The sequence below is a fragment of the Amblyomma maculatum genome, chromosome 1 (assembly GCF_055883805.1).
Source record: "Amblyomma maculatum isolate TAMU_Amacu chromosome 1, ASM5588380v1, whole genome shotgun sequence".
Taxonomy (NCBI): Eukaryota; Metazoa; Arthropoda; class Arachnida; order Ixodida; family Ixodidae; genus Amblyomma; species Amblyomma maculatum.
The window spans coordinates 191432614-191455780 of NC_139344.1; the positions used below are offsets into that span (position 1 = coordinate 191432614).

At 46.2% G+C, this 23167-nt stretch overlaps 1 protein-coding gene and 1 long non-coding RNA gene across 2 annotated transcripts in view; one reads left to right on the forward strand and one right to left on the reverse strand.

Annotated features, from left to right (window-relative positions):
* The window catches only part of LOC146205242 (organic cation transporter protein-like), an 81226-nt gene extending 69186 nt beyond the window's left edge, over positions 1 to 12040 (reverse strand). Inside the window, exons 1-3 of the mRNA XM_084582931.1 lie at positions 11786 to 12040; positions 1580 to 1983; positions 1142 to 1245 (exon numbers count right to left, since the gene is read on the reverse strand). Of these exons, the coding sequence (XP_084439057.1) occupies positions 1142 to 1245; positions 1580 to 1981 (506 nt within the window). The 5' untranslated portion in view covers positions 1982 to 1983; positions 11786 to 12040. The remainder of the gene's footprint in view (positions 1 to 1141; positions 1246 to 1579; positions 1984 to 11785) is intronic.
* LOC146205244 (uncharacterized) lies at positions 551 to 5691 on the forward strand. The gene is made up of 3 exons (XR_014701566.1): positions 551 to 852; positions 4078 to 4179; positions 4990 to 5691. It is a non-coding gene; the product is annotated as an uncharacterized LOC146205244 (long non-coding RNA).
* Positions 12041 to 23167: the final 11127 nt, after the last annotated feature.

Consider the following 23167-nt stretch of genomic DNA (forward strand, 5'->3'; position numbering starts at 1 on the left):
TAGGAGGAAGTGGGTTAGGGAATTTGTTTCTACGCGTGATGGCCTCGTTGCAGGAAAAAGCTAATTTATCGACGGCTATCTGCATATTACCCCTTAATTACAGCGCAACTAAGGCGGGATGTGTACGGAAGGGGGGAAGGGGGGGGGGGTCTAGAGTGTATATGTTACTCGCAGTTTCGATGCAATGCGCAATTAAGGCGCAACTTCTATCAATCAGTTTCAATGCAAATTACATTGGGAAAAAAATGCCCAGGGAAAAAATAAATATACATTGGGAAAGAACAAGCGACGTAAACAATTCATAAGTGCTGACTTTTAAAGAAATGCTTTGTAAAGCGTCAGCGCTAATTTCGTTTGTTTCCTTTTTATATGTCTTGTGTCGCTATGTTAAACGGCAAAAAAAGAAAAATAAACCTTACGGATTCAGAGAGCTGGTTCTTTTGGATCGCGGTGCGCATATTTCCATCTCTAAACGTGAAATTAATTTAGATAGGCTCCATACCTTCTTTCAGGTGGGTTGCTTCAGCTGACATTTAGTTTGCATAGGCCAAAGGTTGCGAGTTTCCATTTCTCAGTGAGGGCTGTTAAATTGCAGCTATATTTCAGGACGTGGTATACGCGTTTGTTCGGTTTAGATCACTATTTTGGCTCTTCATTTTCTTCTGTTTCAAGTCTAAAGTAAGCCTTAAAAGCAGAAGAGCCGACCACTTCAAAGTGTACTGAGCCTGGATTTCTTAAATTCCTGCTCTACAGGAGGGATTCAGCAGGATGGAAATGACCGTTTAGAATTTCCTTTTTACCAAAGTAATCTTACGTACGGCAGCCATTACATAACGTAAGGATCACAATAAGGTAATCAATTTTCTTTGTTTTTTTCTTATGGACAGTGAACATTATTAGTTGAAGGCGGCTGCCGCGACATTTGTAGTCGCTCTCCTTATCATGTATTACGTGTGCCCTTCGAACTAACTTGCTCGTGTTCCCCATGTGCCCTTCTGTATTGGTGTTCGACTGTAACTGTGCGGCGCTGGTTCCTAAACATGATCGAGGCCCAAACTGTATACAGCTTAAGTCTCAGCCTTAATAAGTACGTATACTACCGTCTCGATCGGTACTTGCCTATATGCACGGGACCACTTGCCTGTCCCCGATGTAGCCGAAGAGCAGGTTGCCAGCCACGCTACCAATGTAGAAGGAGCATTGAGCCATGGACACCTTCCACGCGTCGTCGCATACAACGTCCATCTGTGCACGTCGAAGAAGGCCACCCGAAGCTCTGTCAAAATCGCAGCATGTACACTGTCGCCACTTCGAAGTGTCTACAGCGAAACTAGGTGCGTCTATCGGATATATTTGCTGTGACGGTTATTATTGACAACTCTACGGTATAAGGTGTGTTTTAAGGTCACCAGTTTAAAAATCTGTTGATCTCAGCTAATTAGAACTGATAAACGCATTCAGCAATCGCCCGGCAAATATGCTTCAATTGAAAATCGGCAAAACACCGCATCTTATTCGTCGCAGAGCCGGCAGAGCAGACAATCGCTCGGCGTACATAGGCGTTCGGACTGTTCATTACCTGAGTCACTAGCGTGTCATCGTAGTAGGTAGTGTCGTAGACCCACCCCTGGTTACAATCCCTGGTCGGCCATGACTTGTCGGGGCGCGGTAACAAGCCTTCATCGCGCACGCGCAGTACCACTGCAGTGTAGTTGAGGTCGTACATACGACAGCTCTCCCACTCGCCGCCGCCAGCTCGCCGCGGGATGCTGAACTCGGCGAGCTCGGCGGGCGAGAAGGCATCGTACAGGGCCTCCAGCTCGGGCACCCGGCACCGGTGACGCGGCGTGGCCGACACGAAGATGCTACTGAAGAGCGTAAACACCGCGGGTAGCGTGGCCGGGATGCAAAGGAGGAAGTAGATCCACTTCTGGTACGGCCCGAAGGCCCCTATCTCTGGCAGCAGCTCGTCCAGGTCCATGACTGGCACGCCGCCGAGTGGGCCCACGTGCAGGAGAAACGACGCGAGGTGGGAGCACCAAGTTAGCCACACCGACCACTCATGAACACAAGCGCTTTGCCCAGTGTATCCATTCCATTCATGCTGTCCCTCGTGTTCAAGTTAGCTCTTCATAATTACGACAGCTAACCAACCCAGCCAATCGCCAACATTCGTTAAAAGTGCGAGCATGATCCAAATGTCTATGTCCAACAGTGATATCTGCAGGACATCACATGGATAGTCATTTTGGTGAAGAATAGCACAAACGTATAAAACATATATTATTTGCAAATAGCGTTTCAGGATGTTTGCCTGGAGGTACAATAAGTGTACTACATACATTGGACTGTACAAGAATGTCCAGACATCAGTTTTGGCCGGCGGTATCATGAAAACTTTGTTAACAAGTGCACCTTTACGTATTTGAGCTGTACCACTTATAAAAGTCTCAATTGATTCGTCCCAAACCTCATTCACTTAAACTGAACTCCCGGGCTGTATTGCATTGCGCTTTATATGAAGATATGAGTAGTCAAAATCATTTGTCAGTCAAAAATGCATGTGCCATGTATAAACTATGTGATGAATACAGGAATGCCCACGAGCTATTTGCGAACATCTCACACATCAGAGGCGCGCTGCACCCATCAGTGGGACCACGTTCATCGATCGCATCAGAGTGATTTCAAGTGCACATAAAGCCATCTATTACACGATACCTAATGAACTAGTTCTACTGAAAACCTGGCGTCGTCGACGTTCTGCGGCTGTCGGAAATGATTCGAGAAGTTTCAAATAAAGCCAACGAATTGCGAAGGGTCCAAATCAAGTCAAAACTGAAGAGGAGGTTCCTTTAATGGAAGGTTTTAAGAAAATAGAAGCAATTCAATGAAACACACTTGTCGCTATTGTGGGCATGAAACGCATATAGGCCACGAAGGGTCGTTGGTACCAAATGTGCTAGGGACGAACCTGCTGAACGCGTTATCGTATGTGTGACTTAAGGTGTGTTGGTGTTGTATAGAGATGCTACAATAATAATAATATTTTTTTTTTCATTTCAATTAATTTCAACAAAAAAAAATAAAAAATTTGCAGAATGAAAAGGTTGCGTCAAAAGCGCTATCGCGTCTACTCTTAAGGCAAAGCTCAAGCGCGTCCTCCTAATTTTTTAAATGAAACCGCTCACACCCACTCATTTTTCGTCAGTCATATATTTTCAGGAAACTTATGATAATCTTGGGGAATTAAACTGAACTGATTCTACCCCGCTGACCTAAGCCTACTTTTTTTTTTTTTTTTTTTTCACGCATTTATCCACCGTTCTGAACAAGAACAGTAGCAGTTCAAACAAAATTGATCAATTCTGGGTGGTTGTTAGACAAAGCTGAGATTTACTCCTTTGGGCCCAGATTAAGTATATATTGCATCATTATCAATGTAATGCACGTCGCATAAATGTACAGATGAGAAGGCATTGAGTGGAAGGGTTATGTATACAACTACTACGTGAACTTATTTTGGTGTTCTGGCATTTACTGCTGCTTTCAAATAACATAACACAGCAGAAATTAACTTGTCTCCATCGCATTCAGAATGAATAAAAAGTCTCACCATTCATTTTAATAAGTTTGCCAAGCAGCAGATTACCACTAGCCGACCTGAGGACACTCTTTATGGAGATATATAAACGTAAACGCTGGCAATCAGCTGATATCAGCTGAGTGATGAGATATGAGAAGTGCTTGTGTTATATAGTCTTGAAGTGTTTTTATACAGGTATTATGCTGTAAAATGTCGCGAAGATGTATTATGCACGCTTCTATATTCAAAATACTTTTCCAATTAACTGAACCATTTGTAAACATGGTTTCCAGCGGAACATTTTGCACTATTCACTATATCCACTAAGATTATGCTGCAACATAATCTTCCATAACACTAATGTACTTCCATTTTCCTGAAAGAATTTTGACACCTAAAAAAGCTTCCTGGTTATCGTGCAACTCCCATGTAGAGGTTGTAGCGAGTTCACGTGTAAGAATTAAGCTTCTTCTTTTTATGTGTTTCTTCAGGTTTGGAAGAAGGTCACTAGGGCCCAGAGCGGGGATAAAGTGTGGGGGGCTCAGCTCTTTGAAGTCACGCTCCCGAATGGCAGCCTCGGCAACAAGAGACTTGTGAGTCGGGGCATTGTCATAGACTACAAGAACGCCTCTTGTCACAAATTCTCGACTTTTCTCCAGAATGCCTACTGCAATCATCGGAGAATGTTGCTTAATACAGATACTCAATAAGTAATATCTCCTTCGCGCCCCCCCCCCCCCAAAAAAAAAAAAAAAAGAAATAAAAAACTGTCCCTAACAATTTCTTCCCTATAGCTCGGGCTTCAGTTTTATCGGAGACGAGAATTCCGAATGATTTTTCCGTATATGCCCCTGTTTTGCTTCGCAGTCCACTCGTAGGATTACGTCCTGTCTCCAGTCACAAGGCGGTTGAAAACATATTCTGGATTGCTTGAATGAATAGAGGTACAGAAGCTCCCTTGACAAAGGCACATGGTGGTGTCGACCTATTCGTGGCGCCCACCGGGCCGAGACCTTCAAAGTACCAGAGATGTAATAGACGATTCTGAAACCACTCCCGTACAAAATGTTAAATTAGGTGACAACTTCATACACAAATTCAGCGACTCTTCATGAGAAGGCTCTCAGAAGAGAGTAAAAAAATTAGTTGTGGTTTAACTCTGGTTAACCCTATAATTGAATTGCGATAGCAACGGCGGAAGCCTCTTTTGGTCACGCCCTGTCAGTCTAAAGTGCTACATTATTGGGGACACTTAAGCTCATCCTTTAAGAGTATGACGCCAGAGCGTAAGCTACTAGCCCACATATAAATGAGAAGGGTTCAATGCTGCTGAACCGAATGTGGAGCGAAAGCATTAGCTGCGGGTGACCGAGAGTTCTTCTTTTTCTTCTTGTCTGTTCAAGGTCAAATGTGGCCCTTCCCGGGACGACGTGATGGGCCGAAACCTGGCGCAGTATTGCTATCGCAATAAAAAATCGGTTCAAGTGCTGATTCATTCTGGAAACGGGCCGCCTTGCACGTCCACGTGGCCGCGTTTAAATTCTTTGAATCAACGAGTTACTGTAACATACGAAGTATATTCGCTGCCATACACATTCACCATTCTATACGGTGAATTTCGCTGGGGGAACTTACTTCTTTCGACAAAAACTTCATCAGGCTCCAGTGCTCAAGCTGAAACTCGCGAGAGGACGCCATTTTTACCTCGCTGCTGATAGATCAATGAAACGTGAACCCGAAAGGCTTGGCATTAAGGCACTTGGTTCGAAAAATGACTTGAACAAATGGTACAAAGAAATCAATGGCAGAAGTCTGGTTACACCCGAGTTGCAAAACTTTTTGATCTCCCCTCGTAGCAATCAAGCTGCATTTTTTGCATAGCAGCAAAAAGTATTGGGTCGAATTAAAAGAGCGGGTCGCACCAGCATTTACTGCTCAGACGCGAAATGTATGCAGTCTCACCGGTAAAGAAAAGAAAATAATAATAATAATAATAAATAAATAAATAAACACCACCTTTTTTTCTGAGAGAACAAAATTATATGTAACACAAGTTCCGCCTCTAAGGAATAACGCGATAGCGTAGGCTGCCAGCCCATATATAAAGCCCCGCTTTAACCAAGCCGCATAAACGTGCCGGCGTGGCCTAGAGGTAACATGAATGCAAGGGTCCTGGCAGGCTAATTCCGATATCACCCTGCCATATGACAGGAGCTGCCAACTGCGGGAGCGGACTGACTGGCGTAAACGTCAGTCCGCGGCCATGTCAGCTGCCAGCTATACCGCCTGCCAGCTCCATGCTTGTGAATTTTCAAAGCTCACGCACATTAAAGAACCCCAGTGGTCGAAATTTTCAGAGTCCTCCACAACGGTGTCTCTTGGGTCGCTTTGGGACGTTATGACCTACAAACCAAACCAAGCCAAACAACGTCAACACCGACGCCGGCGCCGACGCCAGATTTTCGGTGACCTTAAAAAATGGGTGCAAGTTACAACTTAGAAAGTGGCGGCACGGCTGACGCATGATCCAATGTTTTCATCAGTAGACCTCATTACGCCATGCTCAAAGACAACGAGAAAGAGAAAATACTTGCCTGAACTGAGCTATAAAAAAATCCGAGTGAGACAGAAGAAGGTAGGTAAAAAATAGAACCAAAGCATAATGGCGCTACCAGAATATATATATATATATATATATATATATATATATATATATATATATATATATATATATATATATATATATATATATATATATAAGAGGAGGTATTTTGTATACGCTTTACGCGGGAAATGCGAAAGGGCGCGCTTACCTTAGCGGGCCGCACTCACAGAACGGAATCTCTAAAACACAGTTCGTGTCCGCATTTCGCAGCCTGCAAACCGATGTGCGCCGTAGCGGCACCAAGATATGCTGGGTGCACCGTGGCCGGGTGTGAGCTTTTATCGTTTTACTACAGGCCCTTTGCGCGTCTGCAGATATTTTCACCTTTGTGCTCCGCGGTGACACAACACTGGCAAAAGTTCAGCGCAAGCTTGTCAGGAAGGGCACTGGGCCCATTTCTTACTGCGTCCACCAATTATTCTGCACCTGTTGGTGCAATGGCGTTTGCGCCGAGAATGTCGCCTCGTTCCTATGATTCCAGGTTTTCGACGCGCGCCTATCTTGCTGATTCCTCACGAACCGAGAGGCGCCTACTTCCTGAGCAATGCGGAGATTTGTTGCTGCAGGGCCGCACGCCCATCACATTTTTAACGCCATGGCGTTGAAGGTCCCGTTACTATCACCTCTACTACCCCTCGGCCATACCTACTACCACCTGCCAGCGCCACGTCTGTGTTAAATCACGGGCGTGGCACTGGCAGGTGGTAGTAGGCATGGCCGAGCACTGATTCTACGATGATTTATTGTGCGACTTAATTAGATCACGTGATATCAGAAAGAGCTGGGTTGCTCATGCAAGGTGGGAAGGTGGAATAAGGAATCAACCTTTCAGTTCCCTAGGAGTCAGGTACACTACACCTATAATAAGCTTCTACGCAGGCACGGTCGTACGGCTTGGTTAAAGCGGGACTTTGTATGTTGTGTGGTCGGCTAGCTATCGTGTCCCCTCAAAGGCGGAGCTCCAGTCTTCCCCATAATTTTATTCCATGAAGGCCGGGACCATAGCGCTAGTCTCTCTCACGGGATCAAATCAAGAGGAAACTACAGGTCATTCGAGCATTTCTCGTGAGTAACGGCAAACGGCATTTGTGTCGCAACGTATTGCGCATTTTATTTTTTTATTATTGCTTTAACCATGAAAGCCTAACACTGTTCACTGTTTCTTTTTTTTTTTCACACTGGTAGATTTTGACAGATATGGTGGTGCGGTCTATATATGCAGTTGGACTGTGCAGCAAGGCGGACATTACTCATATGTAGAGAACAATGATTTGACGATTAATTAGCTAATCAACTTTCTATTTTTGATTCTAAGAGGCTATGTTATGTAAAGAAATTGAAGGCCGTCAACTTAAAATGTGAGTCCTCTCTTTAAATGTTCTTATTCGGCATTGTGGCTTGAAATATCGGATGTCAAATGTACGCATCTGAAAGCTCGTTGAGTCGGTTTTCACGCGTTACAAATTTATAAAATATGTCGTGCTGCGCGTGCTGTTGTTACCACAATTATCTTAACTGCTTCTACATCACTAAATGCATAAATTATGTCTGTTTTAGGCATAAAAATACAATCGACATTGTTTTATAACTATGCAAGGCCAACTCAGCGAGCCTTGAGATAGTGTATTTTTGACGCTTGATATTTCGAGCCACGTTGTCGATGAAGCAAATTTAAAAAGGCGGACTAACATTTGATGCTGACCGGTTTCAATTTCGCGATATACTCCATAAAATCAAAATAAGAAGTTGATTAGTTACTTGTAGCTAATTAACCGTCTAATCATTGAGCTTGTACACGACACCCACCTTGCTGTACAACCCCCCTGCACAGAACGCACAAGCACATTTTTCTAAACACAAATTTGTAATCGTCAAAAAAAAAAAAAAAAAAAAAAGCTCGTTTTCGTAAGCGCACATGTGACACTTTTTCGATGCGCAGTTCCCTTCATTATAAGGAAACGATTCAGCCTTAATGACCGGTATCATATCGCAGTATCGAGTAAAAACGTCTGAAATGGACTGACGTGTTTTAAGTTTCAAAAGAACAGCATGAAATTCGTTTCATACTGCACGATCGCGTGTCAATTAATGGCGATGATGTGCACAAGCACGTTGGCTGATTCCACAAAGGGGGAAGCACCCTGGAATAGGTGGGACAGGCTACGAGCTTTCTTATTCAAATGTCAATAGCGCACGTGACCAGCAAACTCTTAACAAAATGTTTTCTTCATTCTGTGATTGGAGCAATACTTGGCAAATGAGGATAAATTTTTACAAAACCGTGTCCATGACTTTCATTATTAAGAAAACTCCTCCTCGTTTTTCATATGCTAACGATAAACATCCATTAAGACGCGTAAAAGAATTTAAACATCTCGGTGTAACTTTTTGTTCTAATATGAAGTGGTACGGACACGTAGAGTCTAACATGCTCCAAAGCACTCAAGAAACTTGGACTCTTAAAACGTACATTAAAAGATGCAACCCAAAACTGCAAGTTGACAGCGTACAAATGCTTAATAAGGCCTGTCCTTGAATATGCTTCGGTAGTATGGTCGTCGAACTTTGCTTAAGATGTCGCTAAGCTTGAAAACGTCAGAAAAAAAAAAAAAGCGAGAAGATTGATATATCAGAGGTATGACTGGCACTTCTCACCCTCTTCTTACGCTCACGATCTATCACTTGGCACACTTCAAAACAGACGCATGTATGAACGCATTATTCTCCTTCGCAAGATCATTAACAAACAAATTTACGTTGACGCCCCCGTTTCCTTCACTACTTCTTCCGCGCGTGTCACTCGCCGTACAAACCCTCTTAACATCTCGCCGTTTATTCCGTTTTTGGGTTGCTTTAAGTTTTCTTTCTTTCCCTTTACAGTTGAACTGTGGAATAATTTAAATAGCTCGTTACGTCAACTGCCTGGGGATCAGTTTGTGCAAGAACTGCCTGATCATTTGATCTTACAATGTTGTCTTGTACTTTATGTCGGAATTATTGAACCCACTCGCGATTATTTGCTATTATGTGCTTTTTGTTCTGTTTTAAGTGAACATTTTTTTGTACCCACTCCTGCAATGTCGCACAGTCATGGGATAGCAGTATTTGTAAATAAATAAATAAATAAATTTGCGACAAGCAAGTTAGCAGTCCAGGTAGTAGGTACACCCTTCACCAAAAGTCTTCAGGCCATGGACAGCGTTCTCTTCTAGTGGAATGAAGGTCCCTTGAATGCTCCATCTATCGGAGCATTGAAAGTGCACGTCAAGCGTTAAGCTTCTTTGGCGCGATGAGAAATCATTCTCTAGAATTTCAGGGTATTTTTATATTTAATGGTGCCGTCATGTCTTCATTATCCGGCTGAAACGAATAACTTTTGGAGAGTTTTGACTAAGACTGGGTTTGAAAATTGGCTTACACAATGTCAGCCCAGCTTGCGGAATATGGCACTGTAATTTAACGTTTTGCCTTCCTTTTAGAAGACAAAAGTCCTTTTCAAAAATGGCCAAAGGGAGCTGCCATATTGGAGACTGGGCTGTGCTCATAACAGGAAAGTGCTGAGGATTCTCCCCCCAGGCCTGCTTCACAGCCCAGTCAAACCGGTTTCTCCGAGGGTCGTGAAAAGGTCTGTAGGGGGCACTGTTGAGTCATAATTTCTAAGGCTCCTCTATTTTTCTAAAGGTAGCGACAACTACACGAGCGCCCTCTCGAGGGGTCCAGGGGCAGCGCTAGCAGACGACGCGTGGACCTCTTTCGAGCGTATACCGCGTACTCATGAAGCCGCACTTGGTGCGCACATAAACCGGTGAATTCAACAGATTTGTGTCCTCTGCTGTTCAGGAAACTTCAAAAGACAGGAATAATAACTTAAATATGCGTGTGCAGCATAAACGTAAAAAAAAAAAAAAAAAACGCGTGCGTTAGAGTCAGCTCATTCTTCTGAACCATTCTCCTCAGTACAGCGGCTAGGAAACTATTCATTAATTATGCTTTGAAATTAGTAGCGAACTTGAAGTAGAAACGATATTTTAGTAAGCTTATTGGGCTCGTTTCCTTAATAAAAAATAAGTAGACCGAGCTTTCTGCAACCTTTGAGAACGTCGTTGCGCACAGCGCTCTGATGAAATAAGTGCGTCATTGCGCTTGTAACCGTTCGGATATACTCCGTTTTACACACTTTTCTTGGCTCGAGTTTATTTCGTTTACACAGTATTCCGATAGTTTTATTTTGGAGAAAAAGTCAGTTTCTCTGCAGCTGTGCATTACCAACGCATGTATATCTTCCAACAAATGCAAAAAAAATATAAGGTATGATGCGATACAAAGCTCACGGATAATGTTTTCTGACTTTTCTATTCTTTATTTGTTTTGGTTTTCTTATAACCTGTCAGGCAATAATATCACCAGTAAACTTGGATGTCGCCTCTTGAAACTTGACGAGTCCCTGTGCGCGTTCAGCGGAACTTGTTTGCATTAGGTGCAACGCTGCGAGACTCCTCCGTTAAAACAATGACTCAATAGCGTTTCACGCACACGGTTGTTTTTACACTTTTTATGGTACAAATTTTCGTTTTAATTTTTTAATTTTATACGCCGATATTTAGCATTGGCAAAAATTGACTTTCCATTTCGATCATTTTGACACATTTGCACCGTCCTCCTTTTCCAATGTTTCATTTTTCATTTATATCCATTAACTGATCAATTGTACGGACTAAATTTTCGTAATAAGCATAATCAAGCATTGGGTTTTCATTCTGAGCATTTTGACAGCATTGATTCCACGCGTAATATTGCAGTCCTGATCTGTTCGGGAAAGTAAGGGGGCTCGAAACGGTAGTGACATTTCACTAGACATCCGCAGTACAAGTAATGACTACATAGTCATAACGTTCTTGATATTTTGCTCATGAAATAGCATATGCCCAAACAAAGGCTATCCCGGGCAAGCGAACGGCTTTTTAAGCAGACAGAAATCCCTTCGCATAGTCGGATGTTTTCCGTGGCCATAAAAATCTTACGCCCGATGTCATGAGGCCATAGCTTCCTTCTGTTGCTATTATTGTCACCGCGAAGAATGTAAAATGACTTTTTTGCGTCTTCCGCACGGTTCCGGCAGCCGAAAGCTCAGCAGCCCGGCGCAGCCGCATGTCTCACGCACGCTTCAAGATTTGAGTTCAGAGATGTAAGTCTTGCGTCCGCTTAAACATTAAGTACTGCATATACGCTCCTAAAAATGCAATAGAGGCATGTGAAGTACTTTTTGCTTAACTAATCGGCCAATACCACGCTGGCAAGCGCAGACCGCCGTGCATTTCAGCGGCGCAGCGAGCACCGCTGGACCCTTTGGGCGGAGCTTGGCGGCGAAGAGGTCACGTGCAGCCAACCGGCCTATCGGAGGGAGGGGCGGCTGGATCAAGACCTGTCGCTACCTTTAAAAAAATAGAGGTGCCTTAATAATTTCACTTCGTGTTCCAACCTTCAACACCTCGTGTTTTTAAAAGCTTAAATCTAACCAGTGACAAGGCACTTACCGTGCAGTCTTCGCACTGCGCTCCTTTGCCTACGCTCTGCAGGCTGCTGCGGGTTCTTCTAGCTATAGCTCCGCTGGCACCCGCGACGAGAGCCCGCGCAGAACGCAGTGGGGAAGCCGCGCGACCCACTGCTCGTGACGTTACAATATATCCTGACTGTTCCACGCAGCGGGCCACAAGCGCTTGGTAGGGTGCCGAACAGTTCGGGCGCGATTCATCGGTCATCCAGAGCAGGGCGAGGACTTTCAAGCGTTAAAGCACTTCGAAGCATATGACGGTATAGTAGCTGCATGCCGCGAAGCGCGTTTCCATTGTTGGCAAGTTCAGCTCCCGCGTCGCTCATCGCTCACGTTGCGTGTCTCCGTACTCGGCGAATCCGATTCATGAGTGTTTTTCCGAAAAAGCTCAGTGACAGCTGTAGTGCGGCGAGAAATACTCCGCGTGTGGTTGGGAGCCTTTACAACGCGTGCGCTCGGTTTCTAGTAGTCTCTCTCTTTGGGCCCTTTGAAGTATCCGGAGAGAATGAAAATCAGGGCAGCTTCTGTTTTATTGCGAAAGAAATACTACGAAATCCAAAGCGAGACATCGGGTGGCCGCAGCTACGCCATGAAGAGGCGTAGCTACGGTCTCCTCATAAAAAAAAAAAAAAATCAGCCTGTCATGACATTTGAATTCGCGTTATCCCTATGCCACAGGAAGGAGCTGCCAACTCGGGCCGCTCCTTTCATATGGGAGGGTGATATCAGAATCAGCCTGCTAGAACCGTTTGCATTCTCGTTACCCCTACGACACGGAGGCACGTCCCTGGTAGCTTACGCTCTCGCGTCATACTCTTAAAGGATGAGCTTAAGTGTCCCCAATAATGTAGCACCTTACACCGATAGGGCATGATGGGGGATAATGTAGCAGGCTAAAGAAGCTTCCGCTATTGCTTTCGCAATTCAATTAGGGTTAACCAGAGCTAAATCACGACAAAATATTTAAGGTGAGAATAACCGCGGTTCCCTTAAGCAAGTTAATAATTAAGCGACGGCTGCATACCCATGAAGGTGCACTCTTGTGCCCGAAGTTTTACCGAGAAAGTTCCCCTTGCTGGCCGCCTATTGAAGCCATGCGCCGACACAGCGCGCTCATCTGGCTGCCCATGCATGTATACGAGCATCGTCAACGCTCCCGGACGTGTGCTGTCCTCTGCAGCATCACCTATGAGTCAACCTCCAGTCGAGAGCCCTGCTGCTGCGAAGCGTCTGGTACAATCCCCAGAGCTTCGCTATGTCCCTATACGACCTGTGGCCGGGAGCATGCCGGGACAGCCTCGTGGGTATAAAAGCGAGTCCGGTCACTAGAGGAGGGGTGCGGTGAGATACAAGCGGTCGACAGAGGGACTTCGCTGATCATCAGCAAGCGCATCCACTCTCAAGAGTTAAATAACCGTAATACTAACGCCAAAACGGTCCCTCACCATCCCGTTACTTCGGCTGCCCTCTCCGCGCCCGCAGCAAGAAAACTTGGTCGCACTACCATGGCATCACAACATGCAGTGGCTGCAGCAGGAAGATGCAACCATGGTGGCAGCCATTATAGTAACGACTGTTGACAGTCAGTCGGTTTCTGTGCCTACCACTGGATAAAGTTCGCTTTATACTATGTAGGCGTACTAATCTAGCGACTTCCTTCTTTTCAGATCACAGGCCTCGTGTTAGCTGCTGCTACTTTGAAATTGAAATTTCCAGAGTCCAGTAGCGCGATTTTGTTCAGGATGCTTAGAATTAGAAGCACATTCTCTCTTAACAGATTTCCAGGTTTGCTAAAGCAGCGACTTATTTATTTTTTCTTTATATTTGCTCAAGAAGTCTCGGCAGTATGCCTGACGGCGCCGCAGACGGCAACGATTTCGCCGCTTCTTACTGCCCTGGCGGACAGCGGCAAAGCTACCCTCTTTTGGTGACCCCCTGTCACGTTGTGATAATACAGCGTGTGCTGCAGTCACGTTATCACACTCCATTCCTTGCTGATAAAAACGTTATTTCGACTGAATTTTAAGATATATAGCTTTCTTATTTTCCTAAATATCCTAAATACTGTTGCAAACAGTTTGCTGAATATGTAAGTGCCACATATTCAATATGTATCGTTCGTTTAATTTCAGTTTTGAACGATACTATAACATCTTAGTGACGAGCGACCAATGGCATAGACTCTTATCCATTCTTCCTCATATTCAGAAACTTCGGACAAATTTCGAGAACGTTCTTGAACGTGTTGTTTTCTCATATCATTAAAATTGCACCACAGTAATATTTACATGAGGAGATGCTTCTTCGGTAGGCTTATAATTGTTTTGATATTTATTTTTCTATGGCAGTCTCGATTGCTGCGCTAAAAACTTCGGAAGCAAAATTTTGCTACACATCACAAGCTTAGAGAATATCTATCAATATTGCTACCGGTGAAAAAAGACCACGAGGGATAGCGATGAGATCATTTTAATGAATGCCGGCGAGCCTATGCGAGCGCTCCTGCCCACGCCACTGTCCAATTTATCTTCCTCATATGTTCATAAAAGTATCTTAAAATATTTCATGGTTTCTTCAGTATAATTTAAAGTCGCATGACATTGGTTCCCTATGGCAGTGTCGTGACGCTGGGGCTATGTCGACCCGGCCTTCACTTGGTAGCGTGCAGAGACTCGGGGTTGAAGAAGGACTGAATCTTCGAAGTTGGTAAAATATGTACAAGCAGGTTTACTGGCACTTTGAGAAAACGTATTTACAAGAATATTTACATGAAAAAGAAGGGTACATCAGCAAAATGACAAGCGTTAAGAGTTCATAGCGAGAAGCGACTGGATGAGCCGTTTACCCAGGGCCCAGAGCGACATTTCGTGCTCTGCAGCGTCCTTAAAACCCCCTATGTCCAGCCCCTCTCTGAAGATGCTGACCAACCAAATCCAGGGCACGCCCCTCAGGTATCGGCATCCAATCGAACACCTCACTGCACTGATGGTCTGAAGCACTGACTGGTCCGGCATTCATTCGTTGGGCGTGATCACTTGTTGGCGGGAAAAGCTTGGGAACGGCGAGGAGAGGAGGTACATTTCTATTCTTCAGCAAAGAAACCACAGGCTGGTTCTGACAAGTGGTTTTACTTCTCAGAAACCCGAGTGCACGTGGCGCCGCATCCGCTCCCAGCATTGTCCGTTTTCGACAATTGCAAATCTTTCCTGCATTCCTGGGAAATCACTTAATGGCTGTATGCGTCATGCTCCTTTCTTGTCCTGCACGTCAGCGGACATGTCACTCTGTCGTCTCCTTTGGAAAGTAGGCATTCCTCACTGGACGATAGGGCTTCTCGACTGGAAGGGTGAACAAAAGAAAGAAAGCACTTCCTGCATTTTCCCGCAGGGGGACGTTTCTTTGTGTTTTTCCAGACGTTCTCTTGACAGGGTCAATTTGGCATTTGCAGGTTGTCCACAAAGCAAAACAGGCTTACAAAACAGGATTCCTGGAAACAGGCTCACTTAGAGCCATTGGACCATCACCACATTTCCACAGCACTTATTCATGCCCACAGGCGAACAATAGAGCGCGCAAATGCGGATGCACGGTCGTAACAGCCTCCTCCCCCGCCAGAAGAGTCTCGGAGGGCAGCAGTCGCAGCTGCTGCATGAAGAGACGACTTAATGGCCTGCACGTGAACGCTTGAAGCTCGCTGTTGCTTGTCGCGTTGTCTTGATTGTTGTAGGCCAAATTGCACGAGCTGTCTGAAACTCAACCACATGTCTAAACAAGCACTCGGCTCCCGTCTGAAGAGACCAGGTTAAAAGAAAACTGCCATTGTTGTTCGAGAAAAGCCCACTCTCAAAACGTTCAGGACCCACGTATGCCTCGAAAACCAAACGTGCTGCTTTACATAGTCACATATATTCAAGCGCACGAAAAAAAAAAGAACCTGATTATCAATTTGGATACAAGGTGAGGAACACCTCGGACCGCTTAGAAACAGCGGCTAAGCGCGTCCGCATTCCCATTTATGTATCTTATTTCAAAATTGTACTGCTGTAAAATCAAGCTCCACCTAAGAAGGCGACTGTTCTTCGATGTCGCAGTTTGCAGCCAAGCCAGGGGACAATGGTCCGTCTCTACGGTGAATTTGGCCCCTCCAAGATAGCACTGCAATTTTTGAATGGCCCATACAATGCAAGTGCACTCTTTCTCTGACGCGCAATAAGCCCTCTCTCTAGAACTCAGTTTTCTGCTCAGGTAGAGCACTGGGTGCTCATTACCGTCGTCATCTTTCTGGCAGAGAACAGCACCTAGCCCTCGATCACTGGCATCACACTGGACCGTGAATTCTCGGGCATAGTCTGGAGCTCGCAATACCGGACGGCTAATCAGCACAGCCTTCAGGTTTACGAAGGAGGCTTCCTTTTGTTCGTCCCAGACTACATTTGTCGGTTCTGTCTTGCGGAGAGCGTCGGTCAGAGGGCTAGCCAAAGCTGAATAGTTAGGGATGTAGTGTTTGTAGTATCCCGTCAGACCCAGGAATGCTCGAATTTCCGTCTTCGTGCTCGGCCGCGGGTAGTCTGCTACCGCAGAAATCTTAATCTCGCTGGGTTTCCTGAAACCCTGACCTACATTGTGACCCAAGTAGTCCACGGTCGCCCTTGCCAGGCAACATTTCTCGGCCTTTACGGTTAGTCCAGCTTGACGCAAAAGGCTCAGTACAGCTCTTAGATGTACCATATGGTCCGCCCATGAGTCGGAAAAAACCGCAATGTCATCTAAATAAGGCACCGCGAATGTTTCACACCCCTTTAAAACCCTATCCATGAGTCGGGAAAAACAAAATGGAGCATTTTTGAGCCCGAAACTCATCATTGTTGGCTGGTAGCTGCCCGTCGGAGTGACGAAAGCCGCGTATCTGCTGGCGCGTTCAGTGAGCGGTACTTGCCAGTATCCTCGAGTAAGGTCCAGCGTAGTCACATATGCCGCTCTACTGACCTGTTCTACTCTCTCCTCAATATTCGGAATAGGATACACTTGATCCCTGGTGAGAGAATTTAGCTTTCGGTAGTCTACCACAGGCCTAGGGTCTTTACCTGGAGCTTCTACTAAGATCATAGGCGAAGCATAATCGCTTTCCGAGGGTTTTATTACTCCTAATTCCAGCATGCGAGTTACTTCCCTATCCAGAATTTCTCTTTGCCTTGGAGAAAATCGGTAGCACCTTGATCGCACTGGCACGTCTGAAGTCAGCTCAATATCGTGCTCAGTCAAATCAGTCCTGCCTGGCCTGTCCACGAAACAGGCCTCAAACTCTGTTATTATTTCGCCCAGATCGGACAGCTGGGATTTCTTTAGTTCTCCTCTCTGCTCCGTCTTTCTGAGAAGCTCCTGAGCGTTGTTTCCTTTTCCGCTGAGGCAAATCAAGTTGTCCCCCATCTCCTCGGGAAGGTTTAACGTTAGATTTACCACGGCTTCCCTCTGCACATAAGGCTTCATAGCTAAGTCCTCTCGGGTTCCACTTAAAAGTCTCGTGAGATTATTAGACACTGGCGGCAAGAGGTTACTCTCAAGAACGTCCTCATTCCGCGTCTCATCAAGCTCACTTTCAAGTTGACTTATTTGAGATGCCTCGCTCTCAAAGTTATCTGACCTGCTATCTTCCGCTTCGACCACTGTTTTAACTGCCGTTTCCTCCGCTGTGGCTTTTTCTGGTATGAGCAGTGTAGCTAGTTCTCGCGCCTTTGAACGTGTTAAGGCCTGCACATCTCTGTCTCCGAAAATCAGAAGGCAAGCTTTGACCTTCTCGTAGTTGTCCGCGTCCTCCTTGTTTAGCCGCGCGACAACCTCCGCTGCCTCGCAGGGCAGAACCGTCGATAATCTCTGAGACCACGTGTCTCGCTGGAAGGACAGTTCTTCGCAAGTTCGCTCAAAGTTACCCAGATACAGACCGATATCCCCTGATATCACATATGGCTGCATGTACTTTGACATCTTGAAATCTGCCTCCTTGTTGAGAAGAGGTACCGCTAGCTGGGGACAATTGCCCGACCTCTTGCTCAACTCTACTTCTAATTTCCGGAGCTCAATTTCTAGCTCCCGCTTTTTTGCTTCTCTCTCAAGCTTCTCACGTTCGTGCTCCCTTTCCTCTTTTTCCCTCTCAAGTTCACGCTCCCTTTCCTCTTTCTGCTGTCTGAGCTGTTCCTTTTTTTGCCCGATGAGGTTCCATGCTTCACTGAGCTCCTCATCATCGGTTCCCAGATCAGTGATTGCCTTTATAATCAAGGGTTTTCGTGCCAAACCACTTGTATTAATTCCCAATTCCTCACACAATAGCAACAGTTCCGGTTTCTGCAGCTTTTGTAGGTCCATGATCGCTCCGAGTGTCGGCTACTTCCAAAACAACAGTGCAAACTACCAAACCTAAAGGCGTTTCAACACTTTTTACCAGTTCTTAAAATCTAACCCTGTTCTAGAACCTGGTCCACATCAGAAGAAAAGCCAAGCACTCACCCACACATGCGATCGATGTTCCGAGCTGCTTTCTTGTTGGCCGATTGTTGCTCCTGCTTGTTGCTTGAGATGCCACCTCCGATCACAAGATGTGGCTTGTAGATTCTGATCCACCTCGAATCACCAGATGTTGTAGCTTGTAGATCCAGATCCCACCTCCAGTCATCAGATGTTGTGGCTTGTAGATTCAGATCCCAACGCTGGTCACCAGTGTTGGGGCTTGCAGATTCAGATCCTACCGCTGATCACCAGTTGTCGTGACGCTGGGGCTATGTCGACCCGGCCTTCACTTGGTAGCGTGCAGAGACTCGGGGTTGAAGAAGGACTGAATCTTCGAAGTTGGTAAAATATGTACAAGCAGGTTTACTGGCACTTTGAGAAAACGTATTTACAAGAATATTTACATGAAAAAGAAGGGTACATCAGCAAAATGACAAGCGTTAAGAGTTCATAGCGAGAAGCGACTGGATGAGCCGTTTACCCAGGGCCCAGAGCGACATTTCGTGCTCTGCAGCGTCCTTAAAACCCCCTATGTCCAGCCCCTCTCTGAAGATGCTGACCAACCAAATCCAGGGCACGCCCCTCAGGTATCGGCATCCAATCGAACACCTCACTGCACTGATGGTCTGAAGCACTGACTGGTCCGGCATTCATTCGTTGGGCGTGATCACTTGTTGGCGGGAAAAGCTTGGGAACGGCGAGGAGAGGAGGTACATTTCTATTCTTCAGCAAAGAAACCACAGGCTGGTTCTGACAAGTGGTTTTACTTCTCAGAAACCCGAGTGCACGTGGCGCCGCATCCGCTCCCAGCATTGTCCGTTTTCGACAATTGCAAATCTTTCCTGCATTCCTGGGAAATCACTTAATGGCTGTATGCGTCATGCTCCTTTCTTGTCCTGCACGTCAGCGGACATGTCACTCTGTCGTCTCCTTTGGAAAGTAGGCATTCCTCACTGGACGATAGGGCTTCTCGACTGGAAGGGTGAACAAAAGAAAGAAAGCACTTCCTGCATTTTCCCGCAGGGGGACGTTTCTTTGTGTTTTTCCAGACGTTCTCTTGACAGGGTCAATTTGGCATTTGCAGGTTGTCCACAAAGCAAAACAGGCTTACAAAACAGGATTCCTGGAAACAGGCTCACTTAGAGCCATTGGACCATCACCACATTTCCACAGCACTTATTCATGCCCACAGGCGAACAATAGAGCGCGCAAATGCGGATGCACGGTCGTAACAGCAGTCTTAATTAGTCGTGAGCGCAGGGCGAACATCAAAAGCGAAAATTGGCTGCGCATTGGGAGATAATACCGGCTGTATCAATATGTTCATAAAAGTATTTTACTATAATCCACAGTTGCCTCACAATTATTTTGGTTTTCTATTGCAGTCTTAAGTGGTTGATAGTTTTAGTGCGCTGGTACCAGAGCATACCAGAGCCATTAACGTGTCCGGACATCGCACAAATAACCCAGGGCTCCCTCTCCCTTTAAGTTTGGCCAAGGTAAATTAGGCCAAGGTAACTTGAAGGCCAAATTTAGTGTCACACGAAGACCTGATATATACCTATAGCGTAGTGAAGGTTTCGCTTCCATTGTATATTGGTTTATAAGAAAGGAAAGGCGCGGTATCTGTCAAGGTCACTTGAAGATGAAAACTTAAGTGACGGCTGCCCGATGTAGCGTAATGAAGCTTTGGCTTTAAAACCGTTTTTGAGTTGTCGCGCGGTGGCTCGATCGACAAACGCGACGCAATTCCAACACGCTTGAAAATTATCGCTGTGTCGCTGCCGCTTGTAGCTGAGTTGTTGCTGAGTTGTTGCACGCAAGCGGTAACTGAGTTGTTGCCGCTTGCGTGCGAATCAGCCTTTACTGCTCCCTTCATTCTCACTATCATCGCATTCCCTGACTGTGCTTTTACACGTTCCCAAGGTCCACCCTAACCCACATCATTTTACTGTCTGACGAGTCCTCCCCTCGCTAAGGACTGGGAGGCCGCACAGTGGTCGGCCGAATATTGCGCCTCCAGCAGGGCCGTCAACGTCATCGGCCGTCTTAACATGAACGTTCGATCGCGGGTGAGGTCGTGCGCGGCTCATAGCCCTAAAGGGCTCAAAATATTTGCTTCTATAAACTGTTCAACACCACCACGAAAAGCTGTCCACGAATATGGGAAAAACCGCATCCCTTTCTTCAACCACGGTGCAAGGAGGCGCTAAAAGCTACGCGTGATCGACGACGCGACGGAAGATGTCTCGCTGTGAAAACCGCCACACTATACTGCCCCCGGTCGTGATTCGCACCAGCGCTGGAGCAAACAGATCAGCGTTGTTTTCCGATGCCTTCGATCATTCTGCCCCCAATGCAGCCTATCGCCATGCTGGCCACTCACGGCCAACATGCAGCAATTGTGGCCTCTCGCTCTCACGTCGGCTTCCTCATCGCACATCCTTATGCTCTGCGCTTCCAAATGCTCGGCACCAGTGGCGTCTACCTTGGATGCTTCGATAGTTTTCATTGCAGCGTGACACTGCGTCTCTTAACCTTTCGAGGTCTGCTGGGACAACCAGTGAGGCGAATGAAGTCATGAGAGTCCGCAAGCACTCAAGGTATACATGTAGACGCGTATCTTATCGACGTCTGGCGCGGGAGCAGTTTAAAACAAACTATGCTGCCGTGCGGGGCATATTTATGACATCCGTTCTGCCAACGATTCACCTTCTGAGCTGCCCACTCCGTTTTTTGCACGCAATTTCATTTTACTTACCCGTGCCCGCAAAGTTAATCGCCATTAATCAAGCATGTTTGTTTGTTTTGTGGGGTTTAGCGTCCCAAAGCAACTAAGGGTATGTGAGACACCGTAATGGAGGGCTCCAGAGATTTCGACAACCTGGGGTTCTTTAACGTGCACTGACATCGCACAGCACACGGGCGCCTTGCTTTTTATGATCGAAAAGCGGCCGCCGAGGCCGGGATTCGATCCCGCATCCTTGGGAACAGTAGTCGAGCGCCGTAACCACTGCACCACTCCGGCGAGCATTAATCAAGTAACAATTAAAGACTTCGTTCACTACGCTTCTTGAATACCAATATTTAACTTCGGCACAGACTTTTAATTACATATATACTGTCTTGAGCGAAAGTTTGACTTATAAGCCCCGCCGCGGTGATGCAGTGGTTAGGGCGCTCGACTGCTGTGCCCAAGGATGTGGGACAGAATCTCGGATGCGGCGGCGCCTTTTGAAGCGAAAGCTTCACTACGCCATGCCAAGCCAAGGTTGCCGTGCAAAGCCGAAGCCGTTACTGCGCATGCGCCGAGAAACAGGTGCGCCGTTGCAGGTCCGCCGCCGCCAATTCCGCACCCTCGCTGAGAAATATTATGCATGCTGGAATGCTAACGTGCAAGGGTGGAAGAACGGGCTAGTTGGTAAATCATCTTGGAAAGCAAACTAGCGCATTTCAAAACACAGACACAGGGAGGGAACGACAACACAGCGCTGACTTCAACTGGTTTTTTATTAGAGAGTGACACAATATATATGTACGAAAAGTGGGCGTGAAAGAATTGATAACTGCTGAGTTTGCACGAGGCGTAAAACACCGAACGCAAAGTTAAAAGGCGCACGATAACAATATAGGTCAAAGCAAGGCAGAACGGCAGGGCTAATAAAAATAAAGAAGCGAAAAAGGGGGTGGCCAATAGGTAAAAACAGTTAAAGATGGCACAGCAAATTGCAAGGAGCAAATGTATGGCTAGGAAAATGATTAACGCAAGCATTTCCATGGCGGCCAGGTCCATCATTTAAATCGTCCAAAAAACAATGGATCAAAGAAACACTATGAAACGAGACACTACCACGCCAAACACACAAACACGCACGCACACACGCACGCACGCGCGCGCGCGCACACACACACACACACACACACACACACACACGCACACGCGCACACACACACACACACACACACACACACACACACACACACACACACACACACACACACACACACACACACACACACACACACACCTGACAGCTACTTTCAGTGAGCTTTTATATCCACCACATGAGGCGCTCATTTCAGAGCCATCCAGTGTAGGGTGAGCCATTGATCCTCCCAAGTCGAGAGAAGTTAAACATTTTAAGGTTTGTGACGGCAAAATAGAAAATTAAAGAGGGAATGCTCACTTTCTCCATGATTTTAATTTAAAAACTTCGCTCTTCCACCTTAATGCGAATATTATGCACATGCATCCGCTAAAAACACGCATGCTACTTGGTCAACCTCAGGGGCAGCCATCCACGGCCCTGCTTTGGATCATGTTTGGCTGGCGGGCATTATGGGCCGACTAATTCCTTACCATTTGCCGCTTTGTGGCTGGACCAAAATACCGCTAGAATCAGTATGAAAGGGAACACGGGTGCGCATGACCAGCACGCTTTGCAAAGCGCTGCCACCAACACAAGACCAGAATGAATGGCACCAAGGCTATGCTCGGAAAGAGGAGCCGACCAAGCTACCTTTGGATGCGTCTTTACCACTGATTCTTATCACCTGTCGGTGACAGCGCATTTGAAAGCATAGAGGCCACGCGCTCCCGTGTTCCCTCTCATATTGCTTCTATAGCTGTACTTGGCCCACATCGTGGGTAGCCAACCACAGCATTATTTTGGGTCATGTTTGCCTGCCGAGCGTTGGGTGCCGACTAATTCCCATCCATTTGCAAATAACTGGCTGAACTTTTTTGGCCAAATATTAATTAGCGCGATTGGCAGTCAACCAGGGTCTATCTCTGGGCTTGCATTGGCTGGCCGAGAATACCGGCTGCCGAGTTCTGTCCAGTCGTTTACCGAGGTTCGGCTGT